This window comes from Peromyscus eremicus, chromosome 1, assembly GCF_949786415.1.
Source record: "Peromyscus eremicus chromosome 1, PerEre_H2_v1, whole genome shotgun sequence".
In the NCBI taxonomy this organism is placed as follows: Eukaryota; Metazoa; Chordata; class Mammalia; order Rodentia; family Cricetidae; genus Peromyscus; species Peromyscus eremicus.
The window spans coordinates 167,226,375-167,245,495 of NC_081416.1; the positions used below are offsets into that span (position 1 = coordinate 167,226,375).

The following is a 19,121-nucleotide window of genomic DNA, read 5'->3' on the forward strand; positions in this document are numbered from 1 at the left end:
CCATCCTCTTCCTCAAAGCTGTCTTGAACTTCATTTCCCAGAAGACATCAGGCTCACTGAAGCAACGCGCTTAACTCTTGGTGTCGACTACATTTCCCGGAAGGAACTGCGGCGCAGCTAACTGGGCAGAGAGAGTGCAATGCCTACTCCATTTCCTATCCTATCTTTTCCAGTTACAGTATGTACTTGGGGTTTGAGGACCACTTGAGACTTCATTTCTTAGCGTGCTTTATAAGCCTGTCTACAGCTGCAATGCGGTGAGGGCGTGGTGACGACTCCATTTCCCAGTGTGCTTCACAGTTCAAGAACTGAGTATTCACGAGTTTGGACTCGATTTCCCAGAATGCACCAGGCTCAGGAAGTCACCGACAGCCCATAGAGTGGGCGGGTAACTGGACTCCATTTCCCGGCATGCCTCTGACTTGGGCGCCGCTCGAGAGTGAAGTAGATAAGGTTTCATTTCTGATACCCGATGGGGCTTGCTGTTGCATCTGTGTAGTGAGTGTGTGGCTCTGGCTGTGTTTTCCGAAGTGTTTCATGTTGTCTTTTGGCAGAGTCGGATGACATTACCCAGGACTCTATTTCCCGACGTGCAGCGCGGAGCTCCCCCGCCCCCCCTCCCCGCGCTGCCTGCTACTCTGAGGTCTTGAGAACTCCATTTCCCGGCGTGCTGTGCGAGTCGTGGGTGGCGACAACGAAGCCGACCGCAGAGGGACTTCATCTCCCGGCGTGCCCCGCGGCGGGCGCTGGGCCGGAGCCGGAGCCCGAACGGCGCGGCCTGGAAGAGGCCGGAGCCCAGGGGAGGCGGCGGCAGAGGCAGCGGCGGGGGCAGCCCAGGCAGCCCGAGCCCCGCGGCCTGGGCCTGCGCTCGGCGCCATGAGTGGCGGCGGGCCTTCGGGAGGCGGCCCTGGGGGCTCGGGCCGGGCGCGGACCAGCTCGTTTGCGGAGCCAGGCGGCGGAGGCGGAGGCGGTGGCGGCGGCCCCGGGGGCTCGGCCTCCGGCCCAGGAGGCACTGGCGGCGGGAAGGCGTCAGTCGGGGCTATGGGTGGGGGCGTGGGAGCTTCGAGCTCCGGGGGTGGCCCCAGCGGCAGCGGCGGAGGAGGCAGCGGTGGCCCCGGCGCGGGCACTAGCTTCCCGCCGCCCGGAGTGAAGCTGGGCCGTGAGTACTTAGGGGCGCCCTGTGGGGTGGTGATCTGGGTTTCCCAAGCCCATCAAACGGCGATCAGATTCTTTCATGTACTCAGATAGAAGCTCGAGGTCACCGTGCTGCTTCAGGCTGGGATCTGAGCTCTCTGTCTTCCCAGATAAAGGAGTTTCGGGGTTACCATCACTTGGAGTTTAGAATCAGAATTACCAACATCCAAGAAACAGAGGTCACAGGCCCCATTCTTCCTGTATCCACTATCAAGGTCTCGGGTACTTGACGACGTTGCCATCCACCAGAGAACAGGATCAGAGGTCATAGTACTTGCCAATGGTGATCTAGGATTATTGTCCCCTAAGAGACAAGAATAAGATCACAGCCACCATCCTATACAAAAAGGGGGTTGTTCATTTCCTTTCCATCAGAAATGGGGATTTGGATTGAATCTCTTTAGGAAATACAGATTTAGGATTACTAATGTTCCCACAGAACAGGGCCAGGCTTAAAACATAAGGCCTGACATTACCACTTTGCCCCATTGAAAATGTGTAGACTTGTGTCCCCAATGGGGACAGTAAATAATCATTGCTCTTTATAAATAAGAACAGATTGGGAATAACATGGGCTTCAAATCAAGCCCCTCGGCAGTGTTCTTTTAAAAAAATGGGGGGGGGGGCGGGGCCCTTTAGCAAAAATGGAACAGGATGGCATGGGTTACACCTACTATAAAATATGGGTTTGAAGTGGCTGTCTTTGGCTTTAAAAAAAAAAAAAAATATAGGATTATTTTCAAAATGTCACTCACTGCTCCCTCCCAATTAGAATTTGTTGATAAGTTTCCTAAAGGGAGTGGGTGACTAGGAATGGCACCAAGGTTTGCTGCTCCTCAGAGACTGGGCACCAGGACAGAATATCCCCTAGCAGTCCGGGAGATCAGCTGCTCCATTCTCAGGTCAGGTGCTCCTCAGGACCACACAGATGGAGAGGCCAGGCCAGTGCCCATTCCAATGCAAAGTGCTTGGTAACGGTAACAGCATCCCCATCCCTACCCCCAAGGGAGGGTCAGGGCATTGTCACTTCGTTCAGTTCATTTCTGTCACTCAGGAGCCGTGGTAATGGTCCTAACTTTGCTGGGGAGGACTGAGAAGTCAGTGCCCTCTGACTGAGAATGGCCAAAGTTTTCCTGAAGAAAGAACACCCCATAGTTTCTGTTCCTTTGAGTGGTACCTTGTACCTTCTGTTCCTTTGATGGTACCTTGTGCCTGCCCTGCAGAAGGGGCCAAAGGCTGGGGAGCCCAGTGTGGCTGGATTCTATACCTGAGGTGTTGGTGGCTCCCACCACCAAGTGACTTGCTGATGTTTGCTAGAAGGAGAAATCAGGAGGTGCTTACCCTTTAATGGAAAGTATGTTTGCATGTCCTCCAATATGGGAAGTAGAATTTAGGGTTCCTTGGAGAGAGGCTCCAAGTCACTGGAGTACTTAAGCTCCTCCCCCATGCTTAGGCATTGAACCCAAGGTGTGTGCCAGACAGTTACTCTGTCACGGAGTAATCGCTGTCCCTCCCCCTGCAGTGAGCTTTTTGAACAGCTTTCCCTCCCTGGGCTGTGGTGGCCAAAGAGGAAAGATCAGTGGATTGTATTCCCTTTGTTCCTTAGGTGACAGCGGGAAGGTGACCACAGTGGTAGCCACTCTAGGCCAAGGCCCAGAGCGTTCCCAAGAGGTGGCTTACACCGACATCAAAGTGATTGGCAATGGCTCGTTTGGAGTTGTGTACCAGGCACGGCTGGCAGAGACGAGGGAACTGGTGGCGATCAAGAAGGTTCTTCAGGACAAAAGGTTCAAGGTAGCTTGGGTGGACTGGAGGTTTGGGGACTGGGAGTGACTGCCAGTTGTGCCCAGCAATAGAGATGGTATCCGGAACTTAATGTTCTTAATATCAGTAATGTGTGCCATGATACACACGTGAGGTCAGGCAACTGTTGGGAGTTGGTTCTCCTACTACTGTGGAGTCCAGGGATTGAACTCAGGCCATCAGGCTTGCGTGGCAAGCACTTTGATCTATTGAAACATCTCACCAGCCTGAGGCTGGGATTTCAGTGGGACCTGAGCATGGGCCTCAGGAGAGAGGAAGGAAGGGAATGAACTGGGAGGAAGCTGGGAAATGTAAATTCCAGAATAGCTGAGAGCTAATGTTTACTGGGCATTTCTTTAGTGTAAGTGCTCGACAGGCAAGTTCTAATTTAATTTACCTGAAGCATTTCTGAGGGCAGGTACTGCTGCTATTCCTGCCCTACATCAGCAGAAATGAGGCTGCATAGTAAGGGGCCCTTCAGGGGGAGGCTCTGGCCTGTTGACTCCCGAGTCCTTCTCCTCAACCACTTGGTCACATCTCTTCCAGAAGAAAAGGTCTGGTAAGGCTGATGATGCTGGTAGCTCTGAATGTCGTGCTCTGTCCCAGGTGTCGGCAGGTGCCCAATGGAATCCAGCCTTTTGATGCTCACTTGAGTCACTTGTCTGGGTGCAGGGAAGGGTTCTGTCTCTGGAGGAAAGGGTGCTCTGTGAGCTAGCAGAGGCCTGGGGAACTAATAGGAGAAAGAGAGGGAAGTGGAGGACTGTACCAGATTAGATGGGGTAACAGCCTGGGCCTGGGGCTGGTCAGTGAAGGCTCTTAGGAGGAGCTCTGGGGTGTCAGTCAGACCTTGATGGAGCTGAACTGCAGAGATGAGAGGGATCTGGGACGACTTCTGAGGCCCTAGAGGGGGACAGACAGTGGAAAGAGGCTCAGGCATGGAGTGGAAGATGAGATTGGAAGTGTGGAGCCTAGGGTTTAAGCTGGAGTTGTGAGTACTGGGTACTCACAACTGAGAGGGTGATAGAGGGTGATGGGGGTCGGGGTGAACCAGGCAACCACTGCTATCTATGGCTGCTTGTGCCCGTGTTTGGTGGTGATGTTTATGTGGTCTCATTTCTTTAGTTTCGGTGGTATGTGGGATTGAACCCAGAGGTTTGTGCATGCTGTGCAATTGCTCTACCACTGAGCTAGCTAGATCCCTAGCACTCTTTTATTTTGACACAGAGCCGCACTAAGGTGTGCCTAGACTGTCCTTGAACTTGAAATCCTCTTGCCTTTGCCTTCTGAATAGCTGAGTTCACAGGCCAGCACCACCAGGCCTAGCTTCAGTAAATTTTCCAAGAGATGCTGAGGACTGGCTTTATGAAGGAAATAATTGAGCTTTACATGTCAGCAGTAGTTAGAAAACTTCTAAGAAGCAGGTTGAAGTAAATACATTGGTGGCCCAGGACTAACTTATCTATAGGCACCAGCTTGCATGTGAGGGGAAGGGGCCAGGGGTGAAGGACTAATCCTCCTCTTCTCACTCCCCCAGGCCTTGGAGCCTTGAGTTTGGAACACAGGGAAGAGCTGCCTGCTCTGTTAGCAGAAATAGGTGTGGGGTGGAGGTGATGGTACTGGGGCCAGAGGGAAGCAGGGAATCGGATGTATTGAGATTCTCCCTTTGCCCTCTAGAACCGAGAGCTGCAGATTATGCGTAAGCTGGACCACTGCAATATCGTGAGGCTACGGTACTTTTTCTACTCCAGTGGGGAGAAGGTGAGACATTGGGAATCTAAGGTGTGTAGGGGTATTGCCATACTCAGATGCTATCCATTTTCCTGCCTGCCTTTCCCAGGAGGTCCTGTCTGTCTCTCACTATTCTCTGCACACCTTCCCTCTTCCCTTACAATGTCTCATCTCTCCTTTGCCCTCCAGAAAGATGAGCTGTATTTAAATCTGGTGCTGGAATACGTGCCCGAGACAGTGTACCGGGTGGCCCGTCACTTTACCAAGGCCAAGCTGATCATCCCTATCATCTATGTCAAGGTAGGCAGGCAGGCAGGCTGCTGGAGCACAGGCCCACAAAACCAGGGGCTCTGGGCTAACTATGCCTATGGGTTCCTTCATCTTCCAGTTAGGTTGGTCTTTGGAGGCCTGTGCTCCCCATCTTCAGCCTTGTAGCTTGCAGATGGGTTGGGCTAAGTCCAGGGGAGGGCCAAGGCAAGGGCTTGCCAAGGAGGTGGAAAAGGAACTGCTCCACACAGTAGGACCATTGGGCAGGGTAAGTGCGAAAGCCTGGAGTCACAGGAAGGGGGCGGCCACACAGAAGAGCCAGGCAGGCCTCTCCCCGTATCACCTGTGGGCCTGTTCATGGTTCAGCACTTGTACCCAGGTGAGCTGATGCTCATGTGGGCTGTGCCTGTGGCTGCTGCTGCTGCTGCTGCTGCTGCTGCTGCTGCTGCAGCTGCAGCTGAGCTATCTCTACTGGGAGGGCAGTTCAGTTCTGAGTTGTGCTGTGGCTGCTCCTGTGCTTAGCCAGTGCTGAGCAGTTCCTGAGGACAGCTGACTGAAACCCAGGCCTTGCCTGTGAAGAGCTGTTTGGCTGGGCATGGTGGTACACACTTTTTGTCCCAACACTGAGGAGGCAGAGGCAGGAGGATCTCTGAGTTCAAGGCCATCCTGGTCTACATAGTAAGCTCCAGGACAGCCAGGACTGTCTTTAAAACAAAGACCTGTGTTTGATGAGGTTATTTATAGGCACCATCACAGACAATGATAAAGCTGAGGAGCTGCTGCTAATGTAGAGGGCCATGGGGAGTTCTGGAAACAGAACACCCCTTCCCTGCCTGGGGGTGAGAAAGAGCAAGGAACGCTGGGAGGAGAGTAGTGTGATACAGGCACAGGAGGAGGGGGTCCCAGAAACAGCCTTGTGTGTTGAGGTATATATACACCAGGTCCAGGGGATGCAGGAGAATGCAAACTCAAAGGTCCTGGCTGCATGTAGTGGTGCATGCCTGTAATCCCAGCACTGAGGAGGCTAAGGCAGGAGGATTGCAAGTTCAAGGCCAGCTTGGAAGCCAGTGTATGACCCTAACTCCAAAAAATAAATGAATAAATAAATAAAAATTTTAAAAAAAATTTCCAGAAAGGTTCCATGGTAAAGATGCTTGCTACCAAATTTGAGAACCAATTACTGGGACTCACATGTTGAAAGAAAGAACCGACGTCAGCAAGTTGTCCTCTGATTGCCAGTTGTGGTCTGTGGCGAATGTGTAACCCCCTCTCCCAGGGGCGGGCATGTACACACAATCAAAATGTAACACAAATTAAAAACAAATCAAAACTAAAAACCTTGCTTAGGCTCTAGTCAGTGGGTGTAAGGCAGGCAGGCAGGCAGGCAGGCAGGAAATGAAGCTGGAGAGGAGCTGTCAGCAGGAGGTGGTTTTGGTGAGAGGGAGCAGAGTGCCTGGCCCACACCCTGTGTTATGGCAAGACCTTCTGGTGTCACTCCTAAGGCTCATGCTGGGGGTGACGGGGCAGCAGTTCCCTGTGTGGGGGCCAGGCCCAAGCCCAGCATGCCATCCTTAAGCTGCAGAATCAGAAATTGGGAATGAGGCCTTCTGGCCTATTCTGGTAAGTCTAAGTGATTGTGGCAGGCACTAAAGTTCTAGAACCAGGGGTTTCAAACAGGATTCAGGAACTGAGGCCATGGGACAGCCAGCAGGGACAGTGGCCTGATGGGGCCAACAATGTGCGTGTGGGAAGCCGTGGGCTGGAGTTGAGCTGTGCCCTGCCCATCTTAGGTGTACATGTACCAGCTCTTCCGGAGCTTGGCCTACATCCACTCCCAAGGTGTGTGTCACCGTGACATCAAGCCCCAGAATTTGCTTGTGGACCCCGACACTGCTGTCCTCAAGCTCTGCGATTTTGGCAGGTAGGTTTGACCTGGAGCCTGTGGGGTGCCTAAAGGGGTGAGAACCTCAGCCTTGGGTTTATGCTTAACCCTGCCGTCTCTTCCCACAGTGCAAAGCAGTTGGTTCGGGGGGAGCCCAATGTTTCCTACATCTGTTCTCGGTACTACCGTGCCCCAGAGCTCATCTTCGGAGCCACAGATTACACCTCATCCATCGGTCAGTTAGGGGACGGGGACTGGGGAGTGGCAGTCTTGGCAGGTTTTGAGCTCTTGGGCACTGTTGCAGGCTTGGTGATTAAAGCTTACCGTCTGTTCCTACACTGGTCCTCACAGGCTGAGGAGGCTGGCGCTGGTGCATCTTGTTTGAGCAGCTAAGCAATGCAAGGCTGGCTGCTATGCAGCTCCCCTCCACGGGCTCAACAGCTGGCCAGGGCAGGGCTGAAATTTCAAAACTGACTTGCCTCTAGACCCTCACAGTCAGCCTGTTCTGTTAGAGGGAAGGGGGTGGCAGTAACCTTGAGGGAACTGTTAGCAGGAGGGTATGGCCTGCTCCTAGGGCCTGTCTTTTTCTGTCCTGAAGGCAGGCTGAAATGTGGAAGAGTTGAAGGGGAATGTCAGTCTGAGGAGCTGGTATGGTCCTCAGATGTGAACTTGTACCATGCAGGTCAAGGTACAGAGTGGGGAGTAAGGTGAGCAGGCCAGGCCACAGTTCTCCCATGGGCAGAACAGAGGCTAGGCGGTGGAATAGCTAGTCCAAGATTGAAAGCTTTCTTGGGGCCCAAAGCACACAGGTGCCAGTTGGCAGGGTCAGGCCTTGTGTGGGCCTAGCTAAGAAGCAGAGAAGGATTTAAAGGGTTCATTGGGGTCACTCACAGAGGGCATGGGGGCTGTTTAAGCACAGCTGAACCAAGTGGCCCTGGAAGTTGAGGATCAGGCTCCAGTGTTCCCACACTGGGTATGGTCTCGGGCCAATACCTCTGAGATAGCCATGAGGAGCAGTGTGCGCAAAGGAGTAGGCTTGGTGGCTCTGGCTGCCTGGTATTGAACCTCTACCCTTCCCCTTCAGATGTGTGGTCGGCTGGCTGTGTACTGGCTGAGCTGCTTCTTGGCCAGCCCATCTTCCCTGGGGACAGTGGGGTGGACCAGCTTGTGGAGATCATCAAGGTGAAGGCAGGGGCAGAGCCAGGGAGGGCAGGGGTGGGCCTAGGAAAGGGCCCTTGTCTCACACCCCTCCCTTTCCTTTACAGGTACTAGGAACACCAACCCGGGAACAAATCCGAGAGATGAACCCCAACTACACAGAGTTCAAGTTCCCGCAGATCAAAGCTCACCCCTGGACAAAGGTAGCAGAACTAGGGACATACACAGCATGGCTGAAAGGGTGGGTCCCCTTGGAGGCCAATTGCTCTGGGGACCTGGCTTAAAAATCATGGCTTGTGGAGTTGGAGACACGGCTTAGTGGTTAAGAGCACTTGTTACTGTTGCAGAGGACCTGGGTTCCAGTCCCAGCATCCACGTGGCAGCTCACAACTACCTGTAAGCCAGTTCCAGGGGATCCTACAGGCATGCAGGTGGTTAAGGCACATGCACGCAGGCACAACATTCATAAAGTAAAATAAACAGATCTAAGACATAAAACTAAATTATGACGGGGGTGTGTGTGTCTTGAAGTTATCCAGGGAGTCAGTCAACAACACTTTCAGATTTTGAAGTTTATAGAATTTTAAAAGTTGAGAACCCATACGTAAATACAAGATTCCCATGTATGTAGTGGCAAGGAAACCCAGCTCAGTGTTTATGCCTGTTTCCTTACTGGGGAGTTGGATTGTCAGGGAGGCAGGCAGCACTATGAGGCACACCACACTGGTGCCCCAGCACCCACCCACTTAACTCTACCCACAGGTGTTCAAATCTCGGACACCACCTGAGGCCATTGCGCTCTGCTCGAGCCTGCTGGAGTACACTCCATCCTCGAGGCTCTCCCCACTAGAGGCCTGTGCCCACAGCTTCTTTGATGAACTGCGGTGTCTCGGAACCCAGCTCCCCAACAACCGCCCGCTTCCCCCCCTCTTCAACTTCAGCCCTGGTGGTGAGAGCACAGCTTGGGTCTTGAGGAGTTGTTGGGGGATGTGGAGACAGGGCTGGGAGCTGAGAGGGTACAGGGCGGCCCTGGGCTCAGCCAGATGTTTCCACATTGTAGCTGGATGCCAAGGCCTTCTCCAGTTTTACACTTAAGAGTCCTGTGGCTAACCGCCTGGCCTGGCCATAGCTGGGTCCCTATCGGTGCCGCACCCTAACCCTAACCGGCTTCCCAAACGCCCTGCTCTCCCTGACTGGGCGTGTGAATCCCTGTGTCTAGAACTCTCCATCCAGCCGTCTCTCAACGCCATTCTCATCCCTCCTCACCTGAGGTCCCCAGCAGGCCCTGCCGCCCTCACCTCGTCCTCACAAGGTAAGCTAGGGAGCACGTGTTGAGGGCTAAAGCAGCGCATGTGAAGTGGGGGCCGTCCTTGGTGACAGCAGTTTCCTACAGGTTTTCAGTTGTTGACATTTGATGCACAGAAGGCGCATTTTACAGTATGTCAGCAGCCAGCTTTATAGGGCAGTACTGCCCACATTTAAGTGCCAACTAGACGACCGAACATTTCTTGGTCTGAACAAATAAACAGAAAGTTGCCCACGTTTAAAGATTGGGCCATTTTGGTTAAAAACCCAGATTCCCCGTTTCTTTGGGGAAGAAAATTGGATTTGGCAGCTGTGGTCTGCCTTTCTCCTGACAGCAGCTGGAGCTCTGTCCAGCTGCCCCCCTCTCCTGTGGAGGGCGGCTCCCTGATGTGAGCCACTGTAGTGTCAAGCTGGCCCTTTGGCATCTGAGTCTGTAGCCCTGAACCTGAAGTGACAGCTGTCAGCTTCTTGCATAGTGTCTTGAAGGAAGTTGTGCTCTCATGGGCATGGGGTGGGGTACGAGGCAAAGGCTAACTGTCCACTCCTCCCCTCTCCTTCTTCAGCTTTAACTGAGACTCAAACCAGCCCAGACTGGCAGGCACCCGATGCCACACCTACCCTCGCTAACTCTTCTTGAGGGCCCCACCAACTACCCCTCCACATCCATCTGGGAACTCCCAAGTGGGGCTGGGAAGGGGGGCCATAGCCCATCAAGCTCCTGCCCTGGCTGGGCCCCTAGACTAGAGGGCAGAGGTAAATGAACTCCTACCCCCAACATCTAGGCCCTCCCTCCCTCACCAGCCTCACCTTTGTGGGGGGCTTTTTAAAGAGGATTTTAACTGGTTATGGGGAGGGAAGAGAAGGATGGACAGGGGACTTGGGGGTATGAGGACCTTCTACCCCCTTGGTCCCCTCCCCTCCCCCAGGCTACCACTCCTTCCCCCTCCCCCCCCATGTCCCTTGTAAATAGAACCAGCCCAGCCCACCTCCTCTTCCCTTCCCTGGCCCCCTGGGTGTAAATAGATTGTTATAATTTTTTTCTTAAAGAAAAACGTCGATTCACACCATCCAACCTGCCCCCCTTCAGCTGTACCCCCCTCTTGTCCTCTGCTCCCAAGGCTTCCACCCTCTCCCCATCCTGGAAGGAGGGAGTAGGGAAGAGCCCCTGGTGTCTTAGTTTCCACAGTAAGGTTTGCCTGTGTACAGACCTCTGTTCAATAAATTATTGGCATGAAGCCCTTCTTCCTGTCTGACTGCCTGTTTCCACAGAGGTGGGGGGGTCAGGGTTTGGAATGAGTTGTACCTTAGGCAGGGGACACCAAGAGGCTGGAAACCCCTAAAGCACTAGTACTTATCCACCACAGATGTGGGGCCTGCCCATGACCTTGCACAAACCAGCCGCTTCAGCTGGGGAAGGGTGAATGTCCTGGGGGATCAGTGGGACCGAAGTTCAGAGTGGTTGAAACCCCAGAACATAAGAGGCAAAGTCAGGACTTGAACAAAGGGATGTCTTCTGCAGGGTCTGTCTGTAAACTCAGCGGGGTGGGTATGTATGGACAGGCAGATTCCGAGGGCTTAACTCTGAAACACTTGCTTCACTTCCCTTAGGGACGTTGGGAAGTGGCAGCCTCAGGAGGGTGGAGGTAGAGAGCTTAGTTTTTCTCTCTCTTTTTTGAGGTGGTCTTCCAATTATAGCCCAAGTCTGCCTGGAACTGGAGATGATTTTGCGTTAGGCTCCCAAATGCTGTGATTGCAGGCTTGTGCCACCTTGCCTGGATTTTCCCCTTGACTTTTAAAATATGCTGGAGCCAGATGGTGGGGACCATGGGCAGAAGGAAATGGTATCTCCACATGGTGCCAAGCAGTGAGTGGGTAGGAGGCTCCAGAAAGGGAGGGGACAACTTTGGGTCCTCCTGATGGAGTCTACTGATGCCCAGAAAGGAATTTTGAAACATATCCTTGAGGGAGTCTAAGATTTCTGGGCTCTGCTAGACACTTCCATCAGCCCCAGGGGTACCTGTCTACCCTGCAGGACAGACCTTATCCTTTTGCTCAAGCCAGTTGTGAAGGAGGGTAAGAATGGCTGCCTTGGGCTAAGGGATGGACCTACTCGTTCACTGGTCACTGGGGTTGTCTACCAACTTGACCCTGAAGTCCTTACTCAATTCTGTTCATCCTCTCTTGGACCACTGCCAGCCTCACACTCTTCTTGCTCTGATTCAGGGAGACATGACACCCTCCCTGTACATGCCTTCAACGACTCACCCCAACTTCCAAAGCCTGGGCATATCTCCCAGACAATGCCCAGCCCCAGCAACATTTTGCTTCTCTTGTTGGAGCATCATGGTCTGCCAAGGCCTGGGGGAGCCCTGCCCCACTGGTCTCCTATATTCATCTTAGGGAGGGGAAGGACACCCTATGAAAAACAGGATCCCTTCCTGTTTCCAAGGCCCCTCAAATCCCAAATGCTCCAGGACACTGCCTTCTCCAGGGGAATAAACCCCGGACATGTGACATCTTTGGGCTTTAGATCTTACTCAGAACAATACAGATGGTCCTAAGAACTGCGTTCAAATCTCACAATTTGAGACTTCCTGTTTCCTTACTTATACAAGAGGGATGATACATAGGTTCTATGTCCGGCCTGATGGACAATGCCAGGCAGTCGGGTGTTCACTGCAACTATACCTGGATGTCCTGTCTGGAATGTTCTTTTCCACTGGCAGATTCCTGCTTTTACTTCAGGAACTGGGCCACTAGGAGTCTCACTCTTGATCATCTCCTATGGAGGCTTGCTCCCTATTCTCAGATCCCACTGTCCCTACACTTTCCCATCAGGCCAGAGATCCTGAGGCCTGCCTTGCCACTGGCCGGTAGCACCACGGCACGTGTGAGGGAGGCCTTGAGCAGAGGCTGGAGGAACCAGCGGCAGCACTCAGACGCTGTTTGTCCTCAGTCTGTTGCTCCTGCTGGACTGAGCATGCCTGAGTTCAGAGCTGCGTCTGCTTCACTCCTGGGTCTTCATCATCACCCAATCTGAGCTGAGTACTGGGGGTACCTACAGATTTCTTTTCATATTGTCAACACTGAGAAGAAGCAAGCTCAGAGAAACTACGTGCCTTCCTGTACCCAGCAGAGCTAAGTCCCAGGCACCCAAAGTCCAGGGAAAGGTGTGTGTGGGGGGTGGGGTGGGCTTACGAGCAGATCTGAAGAGGTATATGAGAGTGTGTGGCACAGGCCTGGCAGGCATATGGTTGGTGCTCATAAAGGTTACCTGGTGGTGCTGAGCACTGGGTGATGCTGTGCAAAGAGCCTCGGCAAACCCTGTTTCTGCAACAAAGCAGCAGGGGCTGAGACAGATCACATCTCTTCACAGAGCTTCAGTTTCACCCTGGGCAGAGAAAGGTGACAGGAGAAACCTGGCAGGGTTGTTCTGAGGAGGCAGCAGTTACAAGAGGCCAGCAGGGTGGATTCTGCCATGAGGGTGCCAGGTTAGCTCACCAGGGGGTCCTCTTCTCCCGAGGTGCCCATACTCAATCTTGTAAGCGAGCCTTTCACCATTTCTCTTGCACTCTGTCACACAAAGGCTGTGTCCAGCTGCAGCAGTCCACTGGCCTCACTGGCACCCAGTGCTGCCTGGCACAGCTGCAGTGTATCCTCCAGGGCCAGTGGCTGGGAAGTCTCAATGATGGCGATGGTCTCTCCAAGCTCTGTGCACATGATGGTCTGCTGAGGTTCAGGGGGTGGGGGTGGGACAGGAGAGGGTGACCTGGGAGGCTGTAGTGTCAAAGTCCTGGCTCGGGCATGGACCCGCTGATGCAGTCGCAGGCCTGCCATGGCGCGGAACCAGCGGCCACAGGTTCCGCAGTAGTAGGGGCTCTTACTGTAGAGACCAGTGATGGGAAGACGAGGGGCACGTGCAAAGGCCACCGGCCGTAGGTGTAGCCGCCGGTGCTGCTGTAGGTTGGAGCTCTGTGTGAAGCGCTTGCCACAGTCCAGGCACTGGTAGGGACGCACGCCTGTGTGGGTCAGCTGGTGGCGGCTGAGGTTGGCTAAAGAAGCAAAGGTCTTGCCGCAGGAGTGACACTGGAAGGGCCTCTCGCCTGTGTGTGTCCGCAGGTGGTTGCGCACATGGACCAGCTTCTTGAAGCCCTTGCCACAAACCCCGCACCTGTGCCGGCGTTCAGGGGGGCCATGCACTGCACGCCGGTGCCTGGAAAGCCGGGAGGCTGAGGCAAAGGACTTGGGGCACTGTGGACAGGGCAGCTGGGCAGGCAGAGGCGGAGGTGGGGGCGTGGGCTCAGCCGGAGCTGGGGAGACAGCTGCTACCCTGGTGGGGGTTCCACTTTTCCCAGTGTGAGTTCGCCGGTGGTAAAGGAACTTGGTCATGTTGCTGAAGGTCTTGCCACAGCAACAGCGGTGCAATGGGTTGGCAGTATGGGCTCGCCGATGGGCCACCAGTGTGAGCTCAGTGCCAAAGCCACGGCCGCAGTCCACACAGAGGTAGCGGGCTTCCCCGAGGTGCAGCCGCTGGTGCTGCTCCAGAGAGGCCGCCTTCTTGAAGACCTTGGAGCAGGTAGGACATTCATGGGTACCACCCACGTGGGCCCGCCCATGAGCCGTCAGCCTGTTGGCAGAGCTGAAGCTGCGCTGACACTGGTTACAGTGGTAGGGGTGGGTGGCAGATGCTAGGCCACGAGATGCCCGTCGGTGTCGGCGGCGTGCACCTGAAGAGGCATAGTGCTGGGAACAATCCCCACAGCTCTGAGCTGGGTCAGCTGTGCACTTGTCACCTCCCATATCATCAGCAGTGAGCTCTGCAGCGGCTTCTTCCTCATCTGACTCTTCCTCCTCCTCCTCCTCCTCCTCCTCCTCCTCCAACCCATTGCGCTCTTCTTTCTCCAGGGAGTCAAAGTGAGTGCCCTGATGCTCCAAGAACTCTTCAGGGGTGGCACAGAGGGTGGAACACTCCGGACACTCATAGGGCTCCATCTTGACTTCTGCTGGCGGGGGGTGGCGGTGTTGGGGGAGGCAAAGGAGGCAATACTGGAGGCTCTTCTGCTGTACTGGAAAGGTGCTGTGTCTTCCGATGAGCAACCCACAGCTCCGGAGAGGGGAAGAGCTCCTGGCAGTCTCCACACTGGTACTGGATCTGGCTTGCAGACTCCTGCAGGTGGGCATCCTGGTGTGCCAGGAGCTCACTGGGGGAGAGGATAAGCTGGCTGCATTCACCACACTGGAAAGGTCCCTCCCCAGTGCCAGGCACTAGCTCAGGCTCCAGGCCCGTGTCCTGGGTAGTCAGCACCTCCTCCTCTGCCATGGTGGGCAGGTGTTGCTCCTGGTGGGAGAGGACTTCCTCCAGGGTGTTGTAGAGGCTGCCACACTCAGAGCACATGAACTGGTGGTGCTGGAAGAAGAGGGACGAGGCAAGGGCCTCCCCAGGGGTCATCTCAGTCACTGCTGTTGCCAGCTCTGCCAGCGCTCCTGACGCAGGGGTTGAAATTTCCACTGATCCCAGTGACTGTGTTGGCATCTCAGCTGCCTCTGCCACCATCTCTGCCATTCTGGGGAAGGCAGTGCCTGGAGAAAGAGGGGGCAGGAGCCAGTGGTACGCCAGGAACCCAAGGGGAGTGGGATGTCTGCAGGCGTTCCCTTGCTCATTCCATTACTCACCCGTCTGTCAATCAAGTCTTTCTTCAATGTTTATACCTCAGTCTTTCATGATCCCGAGTCTCAGCCTGTCGCAGCTACTACAGGAGGGTGTCTGCAAGACAGAGTGGGTACTCTGGAGCCTGGCCTCTGATGCTGCCCCCTCAGAGACGCGCGCGCGCGCGCGCGCGCGCGCACACACACACACACACACACACACACACACACACACACACACACACACCCCTCTCAGCCTTTGCCCATGAGGTTTCCTCTCTGTGCAACCCCTTTCCTGTTCTGGTATACTCGCATGGCAAAGCATTTACAAGAGTGAAAACTACACCTCCCTCAGCTTGAATCTGAGCTCCTTTTTTTTTTCCGAGACAGGGTTTCTCTGTGTAACAGCCCTGGCTGTCCTGGAACTCACTCTGTAGACCAGGCTGGCCTCGAACTCCTGAGTGCAGGGATTAAAGGCATGCATCACCACTGCCTGGCTCTTGAGCTCTCCCTTTTTACTTCCTCTCTCTTGAGACAGTTTTCTCACCTGTAAAATGGAACTAAAAGACAGACTGACCACAAAACTAAGGTACTTTGTTAACAAAAGCCAATACCTGGGTTTGTATGCAGCCCAGGCTGGCCTCAAACTCGCTATGCAATAGAGGATAGCTTTGAAGTGATCCTTCTGCCTCAGCCTCCCAGTCCTGAGATCACAAGTGTGCACTATCACACTTAGCACCTAGGATATAAAACTCTCAGATCTTGCTGGGCGGTGGTGGTACACGCTTTTAATCCCAGCACTTGAGAGGCAGGTGGATCTCTATGAGTTCAAGGCCAGCCTGGTCTACAGAGCGAGTTCCAGGGCAGCCAAGGCTACTGAAAAAAAAAAAAAAAAAAAAAAAGGAAAGAAAAACAAACCAAACCTCTCAAATCTTCCACTCCGTGTCCTACTTTCTCTGCTCTTTGTCTGGCCTCAACCCCTAAGCCTAGGAACTAGCCTTCTGATCCAATCCCCATCTTTTTTGTTTGTTTGTTTGTTTGTTTTTGGTTTTTCAAGACAGGGTTTCTCTGTGTAGCTTTGCACCTTTACTGGAACTCACTCTGTAGCCCAGGCTGGCCTCGAACTCACAGAGATCCTCCTGCCTCTGCCTCTCAAGTGCTGGGATTAAAGGCGTGCGCCGCCACTGCCGCCGCTGCCACCACCACCCAGCTTCAATCCCCATCTTTTTAAAGGACAGTTTATTTCTACTTTATTACACTTATTTATTAGGTGAGGGCAAATGTATAGAGGTAAGATGACAACTTGCAGGATTTGGTTCTATCATGCAGGTTCTGAGATGAAACTCAGGTCATCAGGCTTAGTGTCAATTGCCTTTACCTGCTGAACCATCTTGAAGGCCCCCCCTCCTCCACCATTTTTTGCTTATGTTACTGTGTGCCTGTATGCATGAGTACATGCTATGGCATACATGTGGAGGTCAGAGGACAACTTTGTGGAGTTCATCCTTTCCCTGCAACATTTATGGATTCCAAGGATTAAACTTGCGTTACCAGGGTTGCGTGGCATGCACCTTTACCTGCTGGGCCATCTTGCTGGCCCCTGCTTTTGGTTTTTGTTTTTGAAACAGGAGTTTATATGTACCTAGGCTGGCCCTGACCTCAGTATGTACACAGTAGAGTCTGGTTCTCAGTCTTGCTTCCTCTGCCTCCCAAGTGCCAATGGCCACCTTCTTTACCTATTCACTTCCGTTTGCGTCTGAAGCAAGTAGACTCTGCTGGTAGCCCTGGTATAGAAGCTGTTCACGGACTGATCCCAGAGGTCAGCAATTTTAGCTTCTTCATCACTGAAGTGTTTCCAATGCCAAGAAAGGCACATGTTTTCAATGCCCAGCATACAGTAGGCACACAGGAGTATTCAGTGACTCAATAAGGCTCTCTATAGGAAGTGAGGTGCTGGGACCTTAATCATCTCTGTGCACACTGCACTTCTACCAACTCAACTCTCCCATTCTATGCATTTCCACAGTACACAGCCCAGCACAAGGCCCTGTTTTTAGCTGATGCACAATGAATGCTCTGTGAATAAATGATTTGCTAAATGTTCAGGAGCTAAACTTTCCTTATCTACCAATTCCAAATCTCCCGTTAAGTGGGTTTTGTTTGGAGACATCTAGCCCTGGCTGGTCTAGAACTCACCATGTAGAGCAGGTAGCCTCAAACTCACAGAAATCTACCTACTTCTACCTCTTCAGTGCTGGCATTGAAAGCATGTGCCACTACAACTGGCTCCTCATTAGGTTTGAACCATTCCATAAAGGATTTTTCTAAAAACAGTTAAACAGGGCTGGGGATGGGGGGTGGTGGCAGGAGGTGGAAAGTTGCATTTTGCCTTGATTACATCCCCACTGGTAAGACAGAACTACTTCTGGGGGATGGATCAGAGCGTGCTACTTGGCTTGAACCAGAACGGAGTGGATGGACAAACTTTAAAAAGTCCGATGAGATCACACAAATAAAAGGATGGTGCATAGGAGCCGATCCACCACGAATCTCATCTAAAAAACAAAACCCTTCCAAAACTCATTTAACAACACGGACACAATCCTAAGAAATGTCTTTCTAGAAAGTAGCCCAGGTAACCTGAAATTGGCACTTTTCTGGTCTGCATTCCTTTCCCCCAATCCTACACTGAGTCAGGGTAGGTGGAATTCAGCTTAAACCTCTGTATACAGAAAGTCGATCTGAGCACCTCCACCAGGGGCCGGAAAGTTCAACTTTCCCGCTACACTGCCCTTTTCTCCTACCAGACTCCTCTGCAGCGTGAGGGCCCCCTGCAGGGGTCGTGTGTGCAAGTGAGCTCAAGCTGGGTCCTGCACACACCAGGGGCTCCCCCGACGCCTCCAGGGCACACAGGAAGGAGCTGTCGATCATCCCGCGCTACTCCAGCCCTAATCGCAGGCCCCAAGGCTCTCCGACCCTTACTGTGCCCTTCCGTCTTCCTCCACTCTCCCCCTGCACCTAGCGCTCTCTTCCCCGCCCGCCCCGCGGCGCCCTCACCCATCTCTCTTACCTCCAAGCAGCCCCTGCCGCTCTTGACACGGACCCTCCGCAGCAGGCGTGTGGGACCCCTCACTATCCACGCCTCCCATTGGGCGGCGCCCTCACCCGAGGCAGCCAATCAGAGCTGGTAGCGCAGGGCACGCGCCCTTGCGCCTGCGTGTTGATCCTCAGGCGGGGCTTCCAGCGTTTCTCCACGCAGACACCAGTGCCCTGTGGGCGGTGCCCGGGTCCAGGGGAGGCGCCTGCGCAGTTCTCCCGTGCCGCTCCTTTCCTGCTGTTTGAAAATTCAGAGGAGAGAAGTGTGCATCCTTATAGAGCGAGGTCTCATAAGTGAACTGGGCTACGCGAGACTTTGACAGGTAGCATCTCTTGGCGGAAGAGACTGAGCGTCTCTGAAGCATAGCTTCAAAGCCAGACACACTTGAGGTACTTTTCTGGGCCGCCTCAGTTTTACTCATATGTAAAGTGGGCTTGAATCACATCCGCCTGGAAGGCTATTCGAGGCATTGGACATTTTCGTATAGGTAAAAACGTTCAGCTCGCCGGACGGCGGTGGCGCACGCCTTTAGTCCTAGCACTCGGGAGGCAGAGCCGGGCGGATTTCTGTGAGTTCGAGGCCAGCCTGGTCTACAGAGTGAGATCCAGGACAGGCACCAAAAACTACACAGAGAAACCCTGTCTCAAAAAACCAAAAAAAGAAAAAAACAAAAACAAAAAAAAAAAAAAAAAAAAAAAGTTCAGCTCAGGGCCCCACACCCTGTGGGTACCCAGTATAACCCACCTATCATAGAAACCTTCCGGTTTATAAATGGCTTTCCCTTCCTCTCATTCTTCGCTGATTCAATGATAGTCACACAGAGAGCACACAGCACACAGTGGACTCTGTTTCCACTGCCGTCCGTGTCACAGGTGGTAAAGCTAAGGTCCAGAGAAAGCAAACAGCCAGTATAGAGCCGGTGCTTCCAGCCAAGGTCTCCCGCCTCTCAGGGAGATAACTCCCGGGGTGGAGATCTGTCGGAGAAGAGACCTGTCTCAGGCACGTGCCGGCCCTGACCTTGAGTCACCTAAGTGAGGAGGA

The 19,121-nt window shown here is 53.6% G+C and overlaps 2 protein-coding genes across 2 annotated transcripts; one reads left to right on the forward strand and one right to left on the reverse strand.

Annotated features, from left to right (window-relative positions):
* The first annotated feature begins 698 nt into the window (after positions 1 to 698).
* On the forward strand, positions 699 to 10,572 carry Gsk3a (glycogen synthase kinase 3 alpha). Its single transcript, XM_059280025.1, has 11 exons — positions 699 to 1,159; positions 2,801 to 2,988; positions 4,672 to 4,755; positions 4,915 to 5,025; positions 6,783 to 6,913; positions 7,003 to 7,109; positions 7,959 to 8,056; positions 8,140 to 8,235; positions 8,795 to 8,981; positions 9,252 to 9,344; positions 9,901 to 10,572. The coding sequence occupies exons 1-11, from the start codon at positions 877 to 879 to the stop codon at positions 9,972 to 9,974; spliced, it is 1,452 nt and encodes a 483-aa protein (XP_059136008.1). The 5' UTR covers positions 699 to 876; the 3' UTR covers positions 9,975 to 10,572.
* Znf526 (zinc finger protein 526) lies at positions 8,575 to 18,670 on the reverse strand. Its single transcript, XM_059280015.1, is given in 5 exon segments — positions 8,575 to 14,348; positions 14,350 to 14,917; positions 15,011 to 15,101; positions 16,720 to 16,827; positions 18,054 to 18,670. Coding segments are annotated over 2 exon segments (1,986 nt in total). The 5' UTR covers positions 14,901 to 14,917; positions 15,011 to 15,101; positions 16,720 to 16,827; positions 18,054 to 18,670; the 3' UTR covers positions 8,575 to 12,913.
* Between the last annotated feature and the right edge of the window lie 451 nt (positions 18,671 to 19,121).